A 22645-nucleotide genomic window follows, 5' to 3' on the forward strand; every position below is an offset into this window, starting at 1 on the left:
ATGCGATACAGAAATGAAGCCCAGGATTGACAGATCCATGTTTTATAAGCCTGAAATTTCCTCTGCTGTGAAAGTCACATGTGAGAAATTAAACCGAGTCAATAATCTCTCCTTCTTCAGCTAATCGTGTGTGTTTGCTGCCTCCTACAGGCCACTGTAACAACATCCACTGCCTGGCCAAAGCAATCAACCAGATCGCTGCTGCTCTCTTCACCATCCACAAGGGAAGCATAGAGGACCGCCTCAAAGAGTTCCTGGCTGTAAGACACTGCATTTCTGTTACTCTTAGAGAACTTTACATTATAACTGGGGTTTCTCTAGTGTAGCACTGCGCTGTGATGGCAGTTCTTTAGGGCATCATGTCTGCATTCTGACGTAGAAGATACGCAGAATAATTAGATTCATTTAAACTTATAGGGGGATATACAATCTCTCATCATAATGTCAACATCAAACACGCAATGTAACAAATTAAAGGAAAAACCTACAACTGAGGTATCCGGTGACTATTATATGGCTTGGAGCCGTTATTCGGGTCCCCTTTCGAAGTTATCCTGATCAGCTCTGTCCTTTGATGAAACCTTTTTATCCTAAAGGGAATGGTCTCTTTGAGGATGACAGTGTCCCAAACCTTGGGTCATGGACTCGCTGAATGGTTTGATGTGTATGAAAATTATGTGATGTAAGCAATGACCTTCATAGTCTTTAGATCTGAGTCCAGCTGAACATCTATGTGAGCTTTTTGGTCGTCACCCTTATCAAAATACCAGGTATCTTTCAGACAAATGAGTTTCATCCCTCGAGTTACAGCAGCTTACAGAATCTATTTCAAGGAGAACTGAAGGGCTTATGGAAGGAAACTGTTATCCCTAGAAGACTTTGTATTGTGGCTCATTATTACCAACAGTCTGTGTTATAAGAAGTACAGAGTAGACAAGCAGTCATGAAGTGCTTACATGTCTTTGAAGCTCCAGTAATTATGCAGTTAAGTCAGATTTTCTTTGATAAATTTGGAAATGGTGTGTAATTTCCCAATTTTTGTCAAGAAATTCTAAAGTTTAGTTAAAACTGATACGAAAACAAAACCGAAGCTTGACTTGAGAGACTCTTAACATCAGTCTGTAACATGTTTCTGTGTAGCTGGCCTCATCCAGCCTGCTGAAGATCGGTCAGGAAACGGACAAGATGACGACACGTAACAGAGAATCTGTCTACCTGCTGCTGGACATGGTAAGAAAACTACGTACAGGAGACTTTATCTGTCGACACTTGTTCCTCTTTTAAAAGTAAAACATCCTAAAAAGCAACTATCAAAGCTATATCAGGATGTGAAAAAAAATGGATTCAAGTTGAAGTGCAGAACTATTTTTAACATTCAAGTTTACTTCTGAGTATTACCGTATATTTCCAATCGTCTAAGAGTTGTTCTGCATTTCGTTTCTGCTTCAGATTGTGCAGGAGTCTCCCTTCCTCACCATGGACCTGCTGGAGTCCTGTTTCCCTTACGTCCTGTTGCGAAACGCCTACCACGCCGTCTACAAACAGAGCATCAGCGCTAATGCATAGACACACACAGACACTAACCACACAAAGGCATACCTTATAGTCTGCTATTGAATGGGGGTACAGACAAAACAAATACACACTACCAGAGTACACTAAATCCAAACTAAACACACTAATCTATGCCTACAAAGCCTCAGCGTGTTCGGACAAAAAAGCAACACTGTCGGCATTTAACACTAAACGCGTAGCATTGAAAACAAATCCACTCAAAATATAAGAAGAGCGTATGAAACACAAGTGCTCAAATTAAAAAGAGGAGGGAAAAAACACAACATATGAACAGAAACACGAGCTGGATGAAGTTGGGGGATCAGTGTCTTTATTTTAATCGTACCGTTTCCATGATGTTGCCAGGGACCACGACCATAGCAACACAAAAAATACATAATGTTTGGTTGGTATAAAGAACAAAAGTATAAATATATAGTATATATATATATAGTTGACACTAAAATATTTTTTTTCTCCTTTGTTTTTTTTTGTTTTTTTTAATTTTGCAATGAAAGTTTTGAGAACTTTAGTGGCCAGCTGATAACTACTATGTGGTGATGGATTTTTGGATGCTTACTTTGAGAATGCAAATGATTCTGATGTTTTTGTGGGGTTTATTATTATTCTTATTATATTTCTTTTATGGATGCGGGGTGAGGATTCCTGTGTTGATACTGAAAGACATGTTGCTCGTTAATCTGAGTTTACACACGCGTACAGATACACAATCCTGAGCAGATCTACGGTTCCAAACACTAATCTTCGACCATTTCCTAGCAAACAAACACACACACACACATTCAGACGGACACACACTTGTATAACATGGTGATGTTTTCTTTCTTTTTTTTCTAGCTAGTCGTAACATGAACATTTTGTGGGTAAAGATATAATATCTGTATTCTACTTTGATGTGAAGCTGTCTGTTTTTAATGTTTATGTTTTGTTATTTTTATGACGACGACAATGACGATTTGCCAAATGTGTTGACACTAAAAAAAAGAAAAGTGTGTATCAGGGCTTGGAAGGATTGGAGTGTTGACAAGTGGTGAGAAATGCCGGTTTTTTTTGGGCGTTTTCAGTGTTTGACGCCAGCTCTGCGGCAGCTCTGTTAAACTCTTACAGTGGGATCAAGCAAAAGAAAACACTTGCAAGTATTCCCCTCAGCTCCCCTGACTGACGCTGCAGTAGGTGCTACATGTTGTCTGCGGTAGAGTAAAACTACAAAATAACCCCTAATCAGAACGAGTCCACTCGTGGCTCCTGGAAAGGAGCTTCGTTGTTCTTTTGAAGCCCTACTGAAGCAGCTGGGGGAAGCACGCCTTACTCAAAGGCACCTTAGCAGCAGCTGATGATAGCTGACCATCTATAGTCCAGTTATATAACTGTTTAACTTTAATACTAAGGTCATTTTAACCACCTAACACTAATAAAAAAACATAAGATGAACTGGAGCTGCAATAAGAATAAAAAACAATTATTATTCACCCTCAGTGCCGCTTTCACTGGATTTGCAAATTCTGGTCGAAGGGGCATCCACCAATGACTCTTACATATTTGCGACGGTTGTGTGGGACCTTAAAGGACAGATGGACAACTTTTACAAAGTGCAGTCTGATTTTTATTTTCTTCCTCAATCAGAGCACAGCAGGGGCTACGTAATGAGACACAAACCTTACTCTCCTTAAGTTAGCCCTTTGCTAGTGTAATACTAACCCCAGGGCTCTGTCTGAAGGTTCATTCTGCATACTACTCATGACTTTTAACCACTGCTGGAGTTATTCTGCAAGTGGCTGCAAAGTGAAGTCATATTTACAGAACGTAGCAGGAACACAGAAAAAAAAATGTTCAAAAAGGTGTTTCTTCTGTGGCGAGTCAGTAGTTTGCATTATGAGCTTGTAAGGACAGCTCCGTGGACACATTCTGCCATTTGATGTGGAATGGTTGCTGTTTTACTTTATAACTTCTTTTTTTTTTCTTCTCTTTTTTTTTTGTGTTTCTGATTCCAACTTGTAACTTAAAATGACATGAATAAAATAAACTTTAGGGCTGTGTCAGACCTGAACTCTGAGTGTGTGCCACTACCTGCGATGAATGAGGTAAAAACCAGTAAGTATGAACACACAAGGGTAATTCACAGTCAGGTGACAAGTTAGACTTTACGCAGCAGGTAACCAATCTACTCAGGACTCCTGCAATGATCTACAAGTAAACAACTGTTCAAAAAAATCAATAATAAGATGTTGCTTTTTGTTACTTCATGTTATTTTATTCAATTATTCAAGATTTTATGGCATTCCTAACAAAACTACTTTGGTAGCCTTGCTGTGTCATAGAAAAGCCACCAGGAGGCATCCAAGATGAAGACAAAAAGTATACAGTAAATTCCTGGTGGCTGAGGGTGTAGCATATATGTCGTCAAATTTGACAAGTTATTGCAGTTATTTATAAGTGCCGGTGATGCCGATCACGTACGCAGAAGAAGAAAAGCATATGGTAATGAAAAAACATAACTCATCTTCAAAGTAATCCATTATAATAATACGTGGTACATTTAGTAATTCCTCATCAAATCCAGTTTATTTGAAGAAAAACAAGTAGATGTAGACAAATGTATCATGATGCAGAATTGCAGCAAATTAAAGTGGCAGTTTCCAGTGCTTGGATGCAGATTTTTGAAACCATTCAGTGAGTAAAATGATGAAAAGCTATAATAAGTGATTTGATTCCTGCAGCAACAAACTGCAGGAATCAAATCTCAAGAACACTTTTAAAATTAAATGCAACACAGAACTTTTACATGGTGTGCAGTTCAATAAGACACAAAAAGAAGGGGGAGGGACAATGACCTTTGCACCTGAGTGTAGCCAGTAATATTTGTGCTTTTCCAGTTAGATGGCAGAATGTTTGAGGAATGTCTTATAAACCTTTAGGGTCAACCCGACAATCAATGCAACCTTCGATCAAAATACTGCAATATTTATTGCAGTATTTTGTGTGTTTAAGATATGCTTTGCCTACAAGCTGCAATCTCACGGTGGACATTTTGAAAACTTCTGGTGGGAAATGTATGCAAATTAAAAATAATACATGTATAAATACATATTTGAAAATCCTCCTAATCACGTAGAAGAGAAGTTGGATGATAACATTTTTGCTATATTTTCACTTATCCTATATTTTTGAAATTTGCCAACTGTGTATTAGATCCCATGTTATATCTAGTTGCTATCCATTGTAGTTAATGTAATCTAGGTAGAATTAAATGTACCTAGATTAATTTCCTCCTTGATATTTAAAAACTTTAAAATGATATAAAATGTATAAACAAACAATTGTATAAACAATTTTCCTTCATATATTAAGACAAGCTTGAGATGATAATGTTTCGTTTCCCACCAGAAGCATTTAAAAATCTGGGGCAGTTTAAGGTTCTTTTTTTAATCACTTCTGTTTAAGGAAAAAACATATGTCTGCCCTTATTTATGAACTAAATCTGAGCTCATTTTAATTGTTATGTACTTGGGTGTTAGTTGTGGTCAGGTGACTGTCAGCTGGGCTGTTCCCCTTTTGTTTAAAGTGAAGGAGATGCTGGTTGAACACGTTTCTTTACCTACTGTGATTAAAACCTTAACTGAGCTTTCTATAACCTCCACACAGGTCAGCTTTCCCAACAAGCCCGGACATGCACAGTAGGTGCTTGACTTGGATGGAGATGGATGTTTGAATCCGTCTTGGGGTTTGTCCAGAATATCCACAAATAAATTTGGCCGCCTGTTCAGTGCTGAGGTTTCTCTGCTGGACTAGTCGTCCTGAGCGCTGCCTTCCTCCTCTTCCTCTGGCACAGAGCTTTCCAGCTTACCTGCACAGACAAATGTACCAAAGTCTGCTGAGTGAATTTCAGTTTCTACTGTATTCGAATGATTCTCATACACCTTGAAGGTGTATGCATTTGATTACCTATGCAATGAAAAGAAACCATTACATGATCATAATATTGTCATATAATTAACTTGAGTGTAGCACTTCAATCTTTTGAAAAGCTTTCTGTCGTGTTGTCAAAACACTAGAGAAGCTCGTGTTTTGACAAAACAAGAGAAGCTTTATATATTAAATACTTAATGAACGACAGCTTTACAATGTTATTGTTATAAAGACGATGTCTTTGGCTTCTGACTACTGAAATACATTCATGTTCAGTAGCACAAACGACTCAGAAACATATTTAGAAATGGTAAATGGCCTATATTTGTATAGCACTTTACTAGTCCCTAAGGACCCCAAAGCGCTTTACACATCCAGTCATCCACCCATTCACACACACTGGTGATGACAGCTACATTGTAGCCACAGCCACCCTGGGGCACACTGACAGAGGCGAGGCTGCCGGACACTGGCGCCACCAGGCGCCACTCTGACCACCACCAGTAGGCAACGGGTGAAGTGTCTTGCCCAAGGAGACAACGACCGAGACTGTCCAACCCGGGGCTCGAACCGGCAACCTTCCGATTACAAGGCGAACTCCCAACTCTTGAGCCACGATCTCCCTTAGTGGATCAAAAAGGCAAAGATGTCCAAGTATTTTCTGTTTAAACTATTTTTTCATGCCTGTTATGCAGTTATTCCTCAGCCCTGTAAGCTCCCACCCGACTCCTCCATGAGCTGCACGAGTACAAGAGTTTAGGTTTGATGGGCAGCATCCAACTTTTAGTTTTCTAGCAGTTAGAAGTTATTAAAGGAGAACACTGTACTACACTGGAAAATGAGAGGTAAACATCCAAACACAACTACAGCCTTATCGTATCAGACGGTAAATGCAGCAAGAACTTTTAGTGTTGTTTTCTTCCCCCCTATAAGGATAATTCTGTTTGATGTGTGCTCATACGTGTAGCTTCTTTACAATCTTTACTCATTGTCAACAGTGTCAGCATCATGGACGTGTGAAGCGAGCCTTTAATTGTGAGATTAGAAACTGAAATCAGAGTTAGAGCTCAGTCAGACTTTTATGTTTATTTCTTAGCATTTTTACTCTTCTCTCATTTTAAAATATTTTTTCTCAAATCAATAGAATAATAACATAAATTAATTCTTGTTTGAGTCTTATCAAGGCAGTGGTTTAAATGACACTGAGCCAGCTGTAAGGTCACATGTCTGACATCAGCTCAACTTTTATTTTGAACTGTAAATCAACCAAGATAAACTTTGAGAAAAGCTGATGGTTATTCAGAGTTGAAATGTTTGCCCAGAACAGGAAGAGACCTCTGGCAGAATCAGGAGGGGCAGCTGTCAGCTGCAGCTGGAGGGTGAGGAGACGGAGCTGAAAAGAGAAGCACGGCGAGATGACCAAACCCAAACTACAGGTGAGAGCAGGAAAGGTAATGACACTGCAATTATGGCTTATAATGAAACACCCTGCTGTCCACGCAGAATCTGAAATTGTTATTTGTGTTCATGGACATGAATTGTCAACACAAATTTGTAGATAATGTGTTGGGTTTCAGTAGTAATCAGAAACATCTGTGACACATACTTTTTCTAGATAAAGCTTTGCAACAGTAACCAAGAAACCAGGTTTTAAAAACGTGACAGACACTGTGGTCAGTGCCTCCAAAAAAGTCAGTACATTAAAAAAAAAAAAAAAAAAGGTCTTACAATGATACAAAAATCTGCTTGTAAACTCCTCCTACATGATCTGGCGCACAGGTACATCTTCCACCCCATATGATGACATCATCATGCTTCCCAAAATTACACATTTGTAGCTCGTGCTCCTATAACACCTTGTAAAAGCATATTATGATTTTAATTGCATGACTGTAACATGCACTTATATCAACAAGCCTTTTATATACACAGTATATCGTGACGTTAACTATTTGACTACTTCACAATCCGCCTAGCAACCACCTAACGATGGACTGTGTATTAATAACACAAATGAAGTGTGAAAATCTGAGATGTGTGTGCCACATTGGGCTGCTTTTGTGAGAGTGAAGTGATTTGTTCCACCATCAACCTTTCCAAACACCAAATGGGAATTCTTAGATTTTTAAAAGTGGAAAATATGAATTTTGCCATTATGTCCATGAATAAGAAGTGCAAGGAAAGAGTTAACCTGGTGAGATCACAGTAATTGATGAAGACCTCCTAATTCTCATTAACTGGAGGACAAAAAATAAAAATAATGAACACACAAAAGTATTTGGTAGCGCTTGCTGATACCGTACAGTTATCATAGTCCTCCTTAGTATTCCAAATACAGATTTGTTTATCCATCTGTTACTGTTACACCGTGTAAAGGCATCACTACTAATAATAATCATAACCATTGTCATAATGATATATCTGTACTTATAATACTGCATAATTCTTAATAGTGTGACATTATTATAAGATGCTAAGTATTTATATATAAAAAGTCCTTTATTTCTCTTGTTCTTTTTTCCATCCATGAGTCAAAATGTCAGGTTTTCTGGAAATTTTGACTTTCGAACTAAAACTCCTAACTCAGTTTTGCATTATGAAGGCAGTTTTAAGCTGCCTAACCTGAACTTTTGCCACTTTTGACAGGATGCAGTTTTAAGCAGGATTCAAAGATAAACCAGATAACGATGCATTTAACCACTTGTGATAGTAAAGCCACTTCTTCTCACAGCACATCCTGTCTGTGGATTGTTTTTATTTCCCCCCTCTCACGGCCTTGGGATTTAAAAACACCAGGACTCGTGCTGCATAAACCAAGCACTCCTTTACAACTCCACATGTTAATGCAGTGATGTGCAGATGCTGATCTCCAGATAGTCACGTCGCTGCAGATATAAATGCTTTAATCTCTTAATGGTTGTCTCAGTCTGCTCTGCTCTATCCCACATGGCTTCATATTTAAAGGAGAGACAATAAGACATCGTCAGACATTTTGTTTTTTGTTTTTTTGTTGAGGAAGGAAAAAAATGTGCTGTTGCTTAAAACCACACTCAACATGAAGCCAAACCCCAAATGCAAAAATGTTTCAGCCTAAACGTATGTTTCTTTAAACGGTCTTGAGAAAGTAGGACAAAGACGTGCTTGAATATAATCTTTATTTTTACAGCCAAAGTTTTTAAAGTTGGTACATCCAGCTAAAATCTTTTATGTGCATGTGTGTGCGCATGAAAGCGCGTGAGAGCTGCTACCAAATCAAATCATACTGCATATAGGTGTAGCATAAGAGTGAAGCAGAGTGTTAATAGGATGTGATGAACACCAGTGAGAAAGATGAAGGGGAAAGTCTGTTACTGAGAGACGAGGAGATGAAAGGCGGCTATCGGGAGACAGAGTCCGGACTGGACACTTCCTTTTTGTGGTCACATGACAAATCTGAGAAATGGGAAGAGAAGAGGAAGGATGGAAGAAGGCACAAGAGTGGAATATCATGCAAAGCCACAGGAAGATAAGAGAGGGAGACACAGGAGTTGTGCTGTTAGTAGTCTCTTCTCAACAAATTTCAAATCACAGACTGTTAGTATGGAAATGTGAGCATACAGTGAAGGTTAGAGGATGTGCATCAGTGATTATTTTAGAGAAATAGCAGATTTTGGACACTCAGGATTTGAGTAAAAGCAGCAGCTGTTTACAGTCGCAGTTCTTCCTTTCTAATAGACTAGCTAAGAAAAATATCTGCTTCTTTAGCTGCTCGATGTTCAGCTTTCCTCACCTGCTCGTATCTGACTTTCTGTTTGCTGTGCGTTGCTGGGAGGTGGTTTTCTCAGGACTAGGCTGCGGTGGCTGATAAGAGCAGGCAGCTGAGAGACTAGTGCTTAATTTATAGTACTGCATTGAATCTTTGCTGTAGTGATCGATGTCGTTTGAATTTATACACTGGTGTGTCTAACTCTGCTGTCAGAAGCAAAACTCCGCTAATAAATCCTGAACAACAGTTAATTTCATGGCTATACAGGAAGGAGAGAAGACTTAAAACTGAGTGCAAACACAACTTTGAAATGTTTTTGCACTGGCAAAATGCGAGCTTGTTTATTATTTTAATGAGCAAACTCGATGCAACTACATCCCATTACAGTTTGTTTCATGGAAATATTGTCCTTGGGCTAATCAGTAAACTGTTTGCACTGCATCTATGCACTCATTATCGTCTATCCAAGGTTCAGTTTCAGTGTACTTTAGTGCACAGTACTGTAAATGTCTTTCTCCAACACTGTAATATTCCTCATAGTGGATCCTGTGGCCTTTCTGTTGGGACACGTAATCTCTCCAGCTATACCTGAGTCTTCTCTCCAAGGCAGGAGGCGCCAGTCTTATTAAAAAAAGGCACTTCAACAGTCTGCTTTCAGCATGAATCCCCCCCTTTTCTAACTATGCTGTCTGTGGCCCCTGGAGGATCTCCTGAGGATAATGGGTCATGCTTGCTCAGAAGATAATTACCCCCTTCAGCCTGACCTTGGAGAGGAGCTTGCTCACAAGTGTCTGACCAGGCCTGAATACATGGGTCCTAATTTAGAAAGGAAAATAACATGGATCTGCTGGCCTGTAGGCCCATACCTATTATTATATTCAATGCAGTACTATAAATGACACTGATATAGTTTCTGCGTATGCAAGCATAGCTAGATCTGCACGGGTTCAAGTGACACAACTTTCTTCACCGGTGTTGGCCAAATGTTTGTGCTGTTTAATATCCCTACACCTGAAGGTACAAAAGTCATAACAAACAATTACTTTGTAGTGAAGTGAGCGTTAAAAACAGTGGAAAGTGTTCAGGTTAGCAATTTAAATAGCATCATCACTGATGGGCTATTTAATGTTAGGTCTTTTAGAGGACTGCACAAGCATGTCTGCACTGGCTGTTTCCATATAGTCCAAAAGGTAATACCGTGCATCAATGCAAATATAATTTTGTTTCTTGTTATTTTATTTTATGACACTTTATCTGCAGTACTTGCATGCAACTTAATCTGGCTTTTGCTGCTGGCAACTTCACAATATCATAATTTAGTCTTGAAATGAACGTGTGTGTGTGTGTGTGTGTGTGTGTGTGTGTGTGTGTGTGTGTGTAAGGCCAACTGTTTACTCCAAAAAGTCAGATTATGGTATGAGAACTGTGTTTTGGGTTTCAATTTTCCTCTGCCAACATTTAGTTGGCATGGAAGTCACTAAACTAGCTGACCTTGAAGTCAAAGTAAGTCATTATTGTGTAACAACTAGACAAAAGTGATTGGTTTGGGGGTTTTTTGGAGTACACTGCTGACCAGTTGGTGTTATGTATGCCCAGCTAAAAATATTTTACCCCCTGAACTGTTGCTCTCTGCCATTCCTCTCTCTTGATTGGCTAACAGCAGACTCGCCTCATTCCCATTGGCTTCCTCTGGCCCATTGTGATTACCCCACATTGCAGCGGTAACATAGAGCTCTGCTGTGACTGGGCTGAGCTCGCTGTCTGTCTCACAGAGCCCTGCCCCCAGAAGGTGTTGCTCCACCCCCAGCTGAAGCTCTGAGGAGAGAAGAGCACCTCTGGTGGAGATACACTTCAACTACAGGCACATCACTTTAGCGCAGGAACGGCTCAAGATAGCAAACGTAAAAAGGAATTTGTAGAATGAAAATGAAAGGGACCAAATTAGAAGACCAAAAAGTTAAACTGAAGGAGAGCAAAACAGATTGGGCTTCTAGTAACATCAGAGTTAAACCAGAGGAATATGTATCACTTGTAGAAGAAGTCTGTGAAGGTTCTCAGTCATCCAGTTGAATGTAGTCTAAGGAGCTTGGAAACAAAAGCATCTGGACCTTTTTAGGTTTCTTGAAGATCATCCGAGAAGCTTCTTTAGTTCTAAAAGCAATTGGTAGAGAGACATCTCTAAAGGACTGATTGTGACCCACACCCATTTTCACACCTTGGCTCATGTGATTAGGTAGAGGATCAATAGGGGGTCCATGACCCTCCTGGGAACATTCACATAGGTCTTCAAATCTGGGACTCTCCACCAATTGCTCTCAGATTTGAAGAAGCTTCTCGGGTGAGAGGTAAAAAGTCTTCAAGAAACCTAAAAAAATCCATACGCTTTTTCTTTTCAAGCTCCTTAAACTATCACTTGTAGATTTTTTGCAGTTGCTGATTTACTGTAAAAGTTTAGGCTGTTAAGGAAGAACTTTTGTATTTTATAAGTTTGTCAAATATAACACTGAATCACACACAGATCAAGGTTAATATAGTTGGAACTAAACTTAAAAACTTAAAAGTGTATTAATAATAATTGTTTATTGTTTGAATTAAAGGTTTTTGTTTTGTCAACAGTGTGTGCCTGATGAGGCTTTAATGAAATATAATATTTTTAAAAAAAAAGTACGACAGTGAGAGAAAACATATTAAACACCGCGCTGGGACAGTAGATTTATAAATAAAAAAATTTTCCTTATCCAACAAAATGTAAATGCTTGCTATGGATTTAGGGCATAGGCAGTTACTCAAGAGACTATTAGCCACACACACACACACACACACACACACACACACACACACACACACTCTCCCTCTTTCACTTAGTCTTACATACACACTCACTCAGCTGGGATCAATAAAAGAAAAGCTTTTACAGTCTCCACTTCCCGGAATCAAGTCAGTGCTGCACTCTCTGCCCAGACTTATATGTGCTGCGTTCTTTTTCTTTCCTCTTTATAATTTCCCCCCTAAAACACACACCTTTTTCTGCGTACTCCTAAAGCAGAGTTGTCCGTGCTCCCCGGATATAAAAAAATCACCAGTGTGTTTTTTTTCCCCCTCTTTTTTCTCAATCAGCCTCTCCTGTTCTGCAGCAGTTGCATCACTTCCTCTGATTCCTGCTTTCCATGTGGAATCTCTATAATAGTTTCATCAATTATTCAGCTCCAGCGACGATAACAAAATGACAAAAACTGCTACAGGAAAGTCATGCTAAAAGACATCAGACGGGTGCTTTTTGCATTGTTTTGCTGGCGACAGCTGAGACGCTGCCTGAGTTGACAAATGAATCTGTTCAAACAATTAAGTCCCTGCAAATCTGTGCTTCTGATCAAAGTATTCATCAAACCATTATTCACAGCCGATTATGAAGCGGCAGGAATGAATGGGCACCTCACAATCTGAGGCCATGGTTCTCAGTTGGAAAAGGGTGGAGTGAAATGGTAAATGGCCTGTATTTGTATAACGCTTTACAGATCCAGTCATCCACACACTGGTGATGGCAGCTACATTGTAGCCACAGCCACCCTGGGGCGCACTGACAGAGCCGAGGCTGCCGGACACTGGCGCCACCAGGCCCTCTGACCACCACCAGTAGGCAACGGGTGAAGTGTCTTGCCCAAGGAGACAACGACCGAGACTGTCCAAGCCGGGGCTCGAACCGGCAACCTTCCGATTACAAGGCGAACTCCCAACTCTTGAGCCACGATCGCCCAGAGTGGGACAAGTTGCTGCCCTAAGTAGACGAGTTTAGGTCGTATCTCTGAGTCCTGTTCATGAGTGAGGAGAGAGCAGAGTGAGGAGCTGATGGAGGGATTATTATTAGGCCTAGAGTACAGCATTTCTATGAACTATATTTGACATAAGTGGTTATTAATCCATCCATACTTTAAAGAGGACCTCTTCTGCTCAGTTCCACCTTCATAATTTTGTAATCTTGGACTCTAGAATTCCATGATTAACAGTTCAGAATCATTTTTATTCATATTATGCTGGGGCCCTTACTTCATCGTCTTCTGTCTGAACCAGGTTCTTTTGCCTTTCTTTGCTTTTAAAGCCACCCTTCCTCTAGATTTTGTCATTGGCTTCTCCTCATAAGTAGAAGTTTGAACGCCCAGAGCCGTGTCCATCTTCCTGAGGACATGTGCTCTCATCCCGAACCAAGACTAGAAAAAGCTGTCTGAAAATGAGCCTACAGAGGATTCTTCTTTTTTAAAAAACATTTGCCTGATTCCCTTTAATATAAACACCCACCGCTGTGGTAGGATATATATGTGAGTGATAATAAAGGAAAAAAGACGAGCCATTAGAAGTAACCCTGACTATCTTCTCTCTGTCACGCTGCCAGCTGGAAATCAGATCACAGGCTGGGAAAAACAGGGCCAGAGGCTAAAGAACAAACAAGGCTAAAACTCAGACTAAAGAAAGGAAATCTTAAGAACAACAAATATGTGAAGCAAAACAAGCAGAGCTTCCATCCTAAAGGCAGAACATACAGATACCACAAAACTTAAGAGAGGAGGGAAGAGACTAGTGTGTACACAGCTGCAAGCAATGACACTGCAGACATTAGAGGGTATCGTATCAAAATTTTGTAGAAAAAAAAATCAATAGACTGAACGAAAATACACGCATAAGGACAAGTTTGTAGCTTTTATTCTGACTATAAATCATGTGTTAGTTATTGAATATTGCTGGTTGGATAACATTTTCTAACAACATGCGGATTGTCGGCTCGGTCTCCCTCAAATCAGACTGATTTTGATGATGCCAAAGAGATACAATAAAGAGTCTGTTGCTAATTATCCAAAACTTTAAGCTCGTCTGAGTCAAAGATGTGTAATTGATTTATAAAAAAAAACATCAACAGTAGATGCTTTTATTTCTGTTTCTGTGCCTTTTCATAGACTACAAAGACAAACGCTGTCGCAGCTCCTTAAACATGTAGAATCTTTGCTTTTCTATCAGTGATGCTACATGTCTTTCATTATTGTTTTAATGCACATTTTGGTGTCTTTGTTGTTTCTGGTGCATCTCGTTGGTGTTTTAATTATAGGAAAAATGTGGCTTTTAAAACAATAGATAACATTTGGGCTTGTGATGCACCACATAAATCCTCATAATCCTCTCCTCGAGGGAAAACTGAGCTTTTATGCTTTTTATAGACATTGTACACATTTGGGGTTTTTTTTGTTGTTGTTGTTGTTTTTTTTAATTAAATGGAGACGAGGCTGGAACCAGCTGTGCATTTACCTTTCATGGAGGGTGGGGCATAGGTGCTCTGCTTCCTCTGAGAGGACTCTGAAGCCTGCAGAGCAAAAGAAAAGAAAATCATCTTTGTGACAAAAGTTCAAAATGAAAATTCTCCTCTAACCGTCAAATGACTGAGTGGAGTCCAAACATATCTATTTATCTGCTGTTGTGAATCTTTAATCATAAAAATCTTCCAATAATTGTTTTTCATTCAATAATCAATACATTATTTTTTGCAGTGAACCATGGCTAACAGTCAAATGGTTTGAAACATGAATATGTTTTTAAAAGGATGAAAAAAACACTTCATTATAATGGGTGGTTGCCTCCAGTTCATCTACACTATGATGTTAAAGTGATAGTTGGATACAGTAATACAAAATCAAAATTAGATTTTTTTTCTAGATTTATTAAAGATTGTCTAATTTTTATAGTTAGTATTTTTAAATTCCTTTTTTCATAAAATGACTGAAAACCTTAAAGATATTTTGCATTTCTGTCATAGATGAGACTGATTACAGTCATGTGAAAAAGAAATGTAACTAAAAGGTTGTTTTGCAGTACTTTATCAGTCGCTAACATCGTGGAGGTCTTTTTTTTTTTTTTTTTTTAATTTGCTTATACAGAGAAGATTATTATTTTCATCTGACAAATGTTTACCTGTTGCTGAGTTTCTCTTTTCCCTGTATCTGTGTGCATTTACAACTATATATACAAACCTGTGAGTCTCCACTGGCATTGTTCTGATCTCCAACATCTGCAGGAGAGATAAAACAACAGAAATTGAGCTTTATCCTTAAATCCATTTGCCATAACCTCACCTCTTTCTTTTGATTCTTTGCTTTCTTATTATCAGGTTTCCAGCTCAGTAGTGTGAATGCTGGCATTAAGAGTTCTCATGGGGGGCGGGGTCTGCCAGCTAGTTCACACCACATGGGTAATGGGTAGCGGGTTTTTAGTAATTTGGCTTCCTCTGTGGCCTGAAGCCATGCTGTGATCCACTTCAAAAACAGCACAGCTGCAGTTTGTACGCTTCCCAGTGCAACTTGTACTGGTGCTGGTCGTGTTAATCAGTATTGATCGCCCATACAGGCATGGAGGGATTATGAGAGAACAGGCCCCTGGTCATGTAAAAAGCCCCTCACCAGTATGCATGCAGTAACAATACACCCACACGGGAGGAGGTGCAAAACAATTCAGTTTTGAGTCTCTGTGGTTGTTTCTTCACCATCTGCTCGGATCTTTTTCTATTATTTCTGCACCTACTTTTGGCTGTCAGATTTTTACTGTGGTCAAAACATGTCATTGCTATCTATAGAAGATTTTGTCTGTAGAGAAATGAATTAGTTATTTTATTTCATTCTTTATTTTTGGCAAACACATAAAACCTAAATCACAAATTAACAAAAAGAACAGTTACCGTTATGATATTATTGATGAGTTGAAATATCAATATAGTATAAATACATTTTTAAGCATAATTTTTATTTGTCAATAACGGGATCTGTATTTTTTTTATTGCTTTACATCTGTTTCTGTTGTGCATCTTGTTTTGCTTGATTTGCATCTCTTGGCAGTTTTTCATGTTATTCTTCCAACTTTTCTGCTTTTTGTATTTCTGTGTCTGCTTTGATTTAACAGCCTTAATCCCACTCAAAGCACCAAAAGCTTTTAGTGCCAGGAACCTGTTACAAGAAGCTAAAGGGTTCCTATTCTGCTGTTTGCCTGTGTTTCCACTGCACTCGTAAAGCCTGAAAAGGTTTATTCGGCTAAAATAGTAATGACTCTTTCTACATGTGTGTTACATCTCAGCTGACTCCATCTCTGTCCTCAGTCTGTGTCAGGGCTGCAGGTCTGTGCAATTTAGAAAATAACATTTTATTTCTCCGGGTGGCCACCACTGCTTACTCGTCCTCGTGCTCATTGAAACCACAGACTGTATACAAAAGATGGATGTAGTATCCAGATCTTAAATTATGGCCTGACTGTTACGATGGCCACTGTGACAGATTTGGTATAAACACAGAAAGTGCAAAAGTAGCTTCTGGATTGCAGCGCTTTTAACCTGCATCCCTATTAATGACCAGTAGGGGGCGATTTCTCTGTTTGCAAAAACAAGACTGGCTGTATAAAAGTTTGTGAGAAAACACAGTAGAGCTGCAATCGCCACTCCTAAAGTTCCTAAATTTTTATAAAATATTAGTGACTCTTCTGAAACTTGTGGGTTAAATAATTCACTGTAAAATAATAACACTCTGAATGCATCAGGAGTAACTCAGGGTCGGGTGCCTTGCGTAAGAACACTTTGGCTTGCAGACCGCAGCCACAGTAATGTTTTGGGTTTTTTTTTTTTTACTTAATGTGAAACATATCTGCCATCATTTCAAAGAGTGGAAAAATATTGAAACTAATTAGCAAATTTAGAACATTGGGTCTGCAGTTCCTGTCCCAGTGACCTTATTTGAAAGCATGTGGTTGCTTCTTGCTTTCACAGCTGCCAGCTGCTTCTCCTCCTACAGACCGTCGGGTGAACTGACTGAAAATTAGGAAGAACTACAAATTTAAAGTGGTTTTAGGTCATAATTGGTTAATGGAAATGGTGAGATTAAAAAGAATATTCATGTTTATACCACAGACGATAAAACATTTAGATTTATGTGCAGCCTCTCTCAAGACTCTCACTGTTGTGTTTTGAGTGTCATTTGCTAGATAAAGAGGAAGGAGTGAAAAATAACCAAGGTTTAAAAATGAAAACAGTCCTTTCTTTAACTAAGACTTGAAAATCATGAGCTTTAGATTCTTTTTGTGCATAGCATAGCCAATCATGCACAGAAAGATCGAGATGATTTGAGGCTGCCCTCTGCTGAGAATATTTCTCTCTCTGTGTTGAAGATACTGAAGTTGTTTCTGTCTGTCTCGCTCTCTGGCTTTTTTTTTCCCTTTTAAGCAACATTTTTGGGATTTTTCTTTCTTTAGAAATGGACAAAATGGCAGCTTAAAACCAAATCGGGCGCCTGCAGAGCTCAGTGCAGTTGTAATGGGACCAGCCTCAGAGCTGAGCTCACAGAATGGAATCAGCGTGATTATTCAATCAGTCGGTTCCCGTGTAGAGGGATTTATAACAGCTTAGAGCACAAACACACACTCTGCAGGCATCCATCAGCCCGCTCTAAACACTCAGATCACTTACCAAAAGTAATCTAATAAAGGTTCCATTACAGCTGCTGCTTTTCAGCAGCCCGTCTCCCACTCTACCTCTCACCCTTTCTCATTTCCTCTTTCCCTGTCTCACCTGTGCCAGGTTGTCTGTAGATCTGCAGAGTGGCAGGAGTTGGTCTTCTGCGGCGGATCTGAGGTAAACACACACACATTTTCATCATTAACCCTTGAAATCATTCGTTGGCTTTGGGAACACTAACTTCAGTCCATTGTCCAAATAAACCTTTATGAAAAATACCAGCTGGAACAAACTGTCCCGACTATCGCAGTGTAAAGAAACACAACGCTGTGCATCTGTGTAAATGTAACAGTGTACTCTTATTAGCAGGGTGAGGTTTATGGGTTTATGATCCCCAGTGCATATTAAAATTACAGTCTGCTACTTAAACTTTTATTACTTGATTCAAGGTTTAAAAGCACATCTTTCCCACAAACCACGCTGTGATAAAGTAACTAACTAAAGTAAACTAACAACTGCCTGACTTAATATTTATTTTTCTACCTCATTCTTTGGAAGAGTGTAATATTGAGGACATTTCAAATCCAAATTTCTAATTTTTAAATGCAACTCGTAGTCTATATTCCCAAAGATTTAATGCACAGACACTTTGGCAACAGTCCCTAACCCTTGCAGTGCATGTTTTCTGGGTTTTCCTGGCTCAGAACTAGCCTGTGGGTGTACAACTGCACATTGAAGTAAACACTATACAGTAAGGGCATTCAGTCTATAATCATATATGACTAAAAAGATCACTTGACCCTTACTGGAAGGTGGCTTTTCAGGAAAAGAAAAAAATGATAGCCAGTAGTAAAAAATGAACACTGTCGTTCATTGTTTATTTGACAGGGAGAGGTTGGTGCGATGGTATCTCTTAAAACCATCTGTGAAATTTATCTGTGATTTGTGGGAATGCTGACACTTTCTGAGGCAGTCACTCCCCCAACATTAGATGCAGGGGGCCCTAATCAGTCACTGTTCATCACCAACTTCCTCAAACAGTCCATAAAGATGTCAGGAAAAAGCAAAGAGCAGCAACTCCCTGATATATGACGGTTAAGCTTGTCTGTAAAAGCAGCTTATGCTTCTTCCTCTTAGAGCCACTCAGGATCAGCTAAAGAAAAAATGTGCCTCTGCCAGGCTTCTCCACATTTGAGGAAACGGTCAGTTAGTAAGAATTATCCCATTTTACCATGAATGCCTTTGAACCAAAGTAACCTAGAAGAAAAGGTGAGCAAGATTTCTTGGGATTTCCGTCATCAGCTACTTGTAAAACAAACAAGGAAAAGCATTTCTGATTCCTGGAAGAGATGGGAGTAAATACACTATGTAAAAGTTTATGGAAGTTACAGTAAATAAGTCACTGTTAAATTATTTAAATGGTATTTCAGTGTGTATTTTTTTCTGTAATTCTTCATATCATTTATTCAAAGTCACATAAATCTCCTGCACTTAAACGCCTGACCAACAGATGTGAAAACAAAGCACTTAAAAGTGTCACATGCACTGCAGCTCAAACACAGCGTACCCATTAAATACACATGCTGTCAGCCAGATACACAAACGGCCGTTTTCATAATGCCGACTTGCGCACATGCTCTGCACCCACACACCGAAAATTCCCGATAACACACGCAGGACATAAAAGCCCCATTCAGCTCTCACATGCATGAGCCAAACTCTTTGGCCCACACATGCTCGGATACACTCACATGTTCGGCAGCCTGTGGGTCAAGCTGTCCCTGCAGCGGAGGCACAGCGAACTGGATCTTCTTTGGACTGCTGGGCTCCATTATTACTGACTGAGAGATAGAAAGAAAGACAGAGGAGAGAGAGAGAGAGTGGATGTGTGTGTGTGTGTGTGTGTGTGTGTGTTTGTGTGTCAAGGAGGGAGGGAATAGAGAGGGAGTGTGGGAGTGGTCTCCTCTTGGCCGATGTGGTCCATTATCACTAATTGACAGATGTGAAGAGCTAGAGAGAAAATGACGGGGGGGGGGGGAGAGCAGCCAAGTCAGTGCAGTGTTTTCCGAAACAACATCTGATATTTACTGAAATAGTAAATTTACTCAATTATTTCCAATCTCATGATATTATTCTGTTCATAGAGTGCAGATGTGCCTGGCCTGATCTCACATGTTCACTTGAGCTGCTTCAATTTACAGCTTTCACTTCACCACTAGAAGCCACATTTAGCCCCAGATCAATGCTATTTGAGGTCTGTTACGCTTGAAAGTTATAAGAGTATGGCATTGATTTTATGATGGAAAAAGACCATGTGACCAAAGATGGCAACAACAGGCCTCCATCGTAACTTTTTCTCAATTTAGCAACATGAGTAGGAATCTGCAGCCGTGCTCTGCTTAGGCATGGTGGAGGAAAATACTAGCACTGAGGTTTTGCAGGTATATCATGGCCACCTTATTAGTTTAGAATGCTTGTATACAGGTAGATGACAACTTAAAGGGAAAGCCTGAAACCCTTGACCCCTGCAGGGAGGATATCTGGTGAATCTGTTATGCTACATTTGGTTTGGGTGCTCTAGAGTGAAGGTTTGCTGCAAATCGATGCAAAGCTGCTCTGAGGGATCACATTTATTCCATAATGAAATATTTTTGCCCTGATGGGAGTCGTCTCTTTCAGGATGACATCCATGGGAAACGAGGATGAGGATGAAAACGGTGTGAATCATCTGCCGTGACCTTCACAATCACCAGATCTCAGCCCAGCAGAACACCCGTGGGAGATTTTGGACCAATTTTATTTTAAACCATCACCGAAACACAAAACGACAAGCTGTGCTTTATGCCTCCACAGAATTGATGCCAAGCTGCACTGAAGCTGTTCTGGTGTTACATGTTTATTTTATAAAGCTGCTACAATAGTTATTCCGTTTATTTTGTCACCTGTCTGCATCTTTTCATTTAGAAACCAAGAAAAGAAAATCTTAATGAGATGCTAACGTTTTGCTGCATACAGAGTTTTGCCACCAATGAAAGATTTCATTAGTTTGTGTAATTTTTAAATGGTGAAATATAAGAGGAAAATGCACGAGTTTAAATAATACATTTAATGTGTGGTGAAGTTATAGTTTTGGTGTTTGATTATAGAAGCACGTATAAAATCATTTTGTATGTACTGAGGGAAGTTAAGAGTAAAAAAAAAAAGGAAGAACGGGAATGAAGAAAAGTCATCCTCCCCTTTGGTTCTCTGCAGATCTGCAGCATTTACATGTTCTACCCCCAACTCTGAAAAAACGCCATCCTTTACCATCAATGACATCAGTGCATGTTTGTGCGTGTGCTGGCAGCCATAGTGGAAACAGTGTGTCGCAGTGGAGACATCTGGAAACTTGGTGGCTACTGTAGGTGGAACAAACCACACACGCATCATACAAAGAGCCTCTTGTTAGTTTTTTCATGCACTTGGAAACCGTCCAATGCTGTTCTGTGAAGGTGAGACAGAAAAGACTGTTGTGTTATCTGCAGCGTACAAGCACCTGCATTTTACCCTCGTAACAGTCGAGTTCCTCTGTGCGGGGCATGACGTGAGATCACGGGTAACATGTTCTACCAGAATTGCTGTGAGTACTTGAGAGGATAATGGAATACATTAAGGAAAAAGGAAAGAAATGAGAACATCTGACAGATCGCTAAGAGCCGATCTTATCTTGGTCTTTTTAGCCATTTAAGCAATGCAGTATCCATCAGTCAACTCGTTTTGGTCCAAAGTAAAAAAAACAACAAAATTTTAGATGATATTATCCACTGTAAAAATAATAATAATAAATATCCAAGATAGATGTAGAATAAAATAATCAAATATGCTAAAAACCCTCAGTCTCACTCTCACCCACAAAACACCATACACATTACAAAACCTTTGGTAACCACACCAACCCAAATAATGTATATATAGAATAGCGGTAGGACTACATGCCTTTAGAGCCAGAGTCTTAAGTTCGAGTCCCAGTATATCCAGTAAGGGGCAGAAACAAGAAGGCATTGGTAGGCAAGAGATGAAAATAGGGTGCTCTTGAAATGGGTTGCAAATGTTGTCTATAGGCATCTTTCATACCCAACAGCCGCATTAATGACAAAAACTATTAGCAATAGTCTTCTTCTGACATTTGTAAGAAGGGACTGCTCTCACGACTGGACAAGGTACAACACAGGTTGGGGGAGAGAGATATAATCACTCCCACCTGAGATGTTATTTATCAAGACTACCATAATAAACCCAACATAAAAATCAGAATAAAGGATAAAACAAATGTTGACTGATGCCGATGAAAGAAATTTCGTAAGAATGTGTTGTGGTGTATCTAGAAACTTTAGACCAGAAGGAGACACAGCGAGAAAATATTACTGGATCCAGGCATGTCTTTAATAAAAATCTATACAGCATTCCAGGAGATGACACGAATTCTTCAGGGGTTGCTTCAGAGCGAGAGTCCAGCATTAAAATCTGCCAGATACAGAGGCACTGGCTTTGGTGAAATCTTGTGAATGCAGCTGAAAGTAGCAGAATTCTTCATGCAGGTCATCAGAATTCAGATTTACAGCTTCATCATGAACACTTTCACCTCAAGACAGAACAATTTATTACAAGCTGGTACTTTCTGAACCCTGGTGTTTGAAAAGGCCTCCCACCTACAACTGATAAAAAGTAACTCATTTCGTCGCCGTTTTGACGGATACTTTACTCAAGGACAGACTTCCCAAAATGACATTTAACTAAAACTGTAATATAAAAAAAAAAAATACAAATTTGATGATCGAGCAGTCCTTATGTGACTCTCTCTTGTTTATAAGCCCCTCCTACTAGATGAGGTTTCCACGCAGGATTCAAACAAAACTGTCCTTTACGATTGCATGCATGTGATGTATGCAGGGGAGGTCCACTCTCCCAGA

General features: G+C 39.5%; 2 protein-coding genes across 6 annotated transcripts in view; one reads left to right on the forward strand and one right to left on the reverse strand.

Moving 5' to 3' along the window:
- The window catches only part of nckap1 (NCK-associated protein 1), a 37362-nt gene extending 33740 nt beyond the window's left edge, over positions 1-3622 (forward strand). For all 5 annotated transcript variants that reach the window (XM_082556923.1, XM_082556924.1, XM_082556925.1 and 2 more), the window contains 3 exons: positions 151-260; positions 1141-1230; positions 1450-3622. In XM_082556923.1, the coding sequence (XP_082413049.1) occupies positions 151-260; positions 1141-1230; positions 1450-1566 (317 nt within the window). In that variant the 3' untranslated portion in view covers positions 1567-3622. The remainder of the gene's footprint in view (positions 1-150; positions 261-1140; positions 1231-1449) is intronic.
- A 193-nt stretch (positions 3623-3815) lies between these two features.
- On the reverse strand, positions 3816-19606 carry ppp1r1c (protein phosphatase 1, regulatory (inhibitor) subunit 1C). Its single transcript, XM_082556930.1, has 5 exons — positions 19448-19606; positions 17811-17868; positions 15238-15275; positions 14519-14573; positions 3816-5419 (listed from the first exon to the last, which is right to left on the reverse strand). The coding sequence occupies exons 1-5, from the start codon at positions 19526-19528 to the stop codon at positions 5361-5363; spliced, it is 291 nt and encodes a 96-aa protein (XP_082413056.1). The 5' UTR covers positions 19529-19606; the 3' UTR covers positions 3816-5360.
- Between the last annotated feature and the right edge of the window lie 3039 nt (positions 19607-22645).

Source organism: Aulonocara stuartgranti, assembly GCF_965226115.1.
Source record: "Aulonocara stuartgranti genome assembly, chromosome: 13".
Lineage (NCBI taxonomy): Eukaryota > Metazoa > Chordata > Actinopteri > Cichliformes > Cichlidae > Aulonocara > Aulonocara stuartgranti.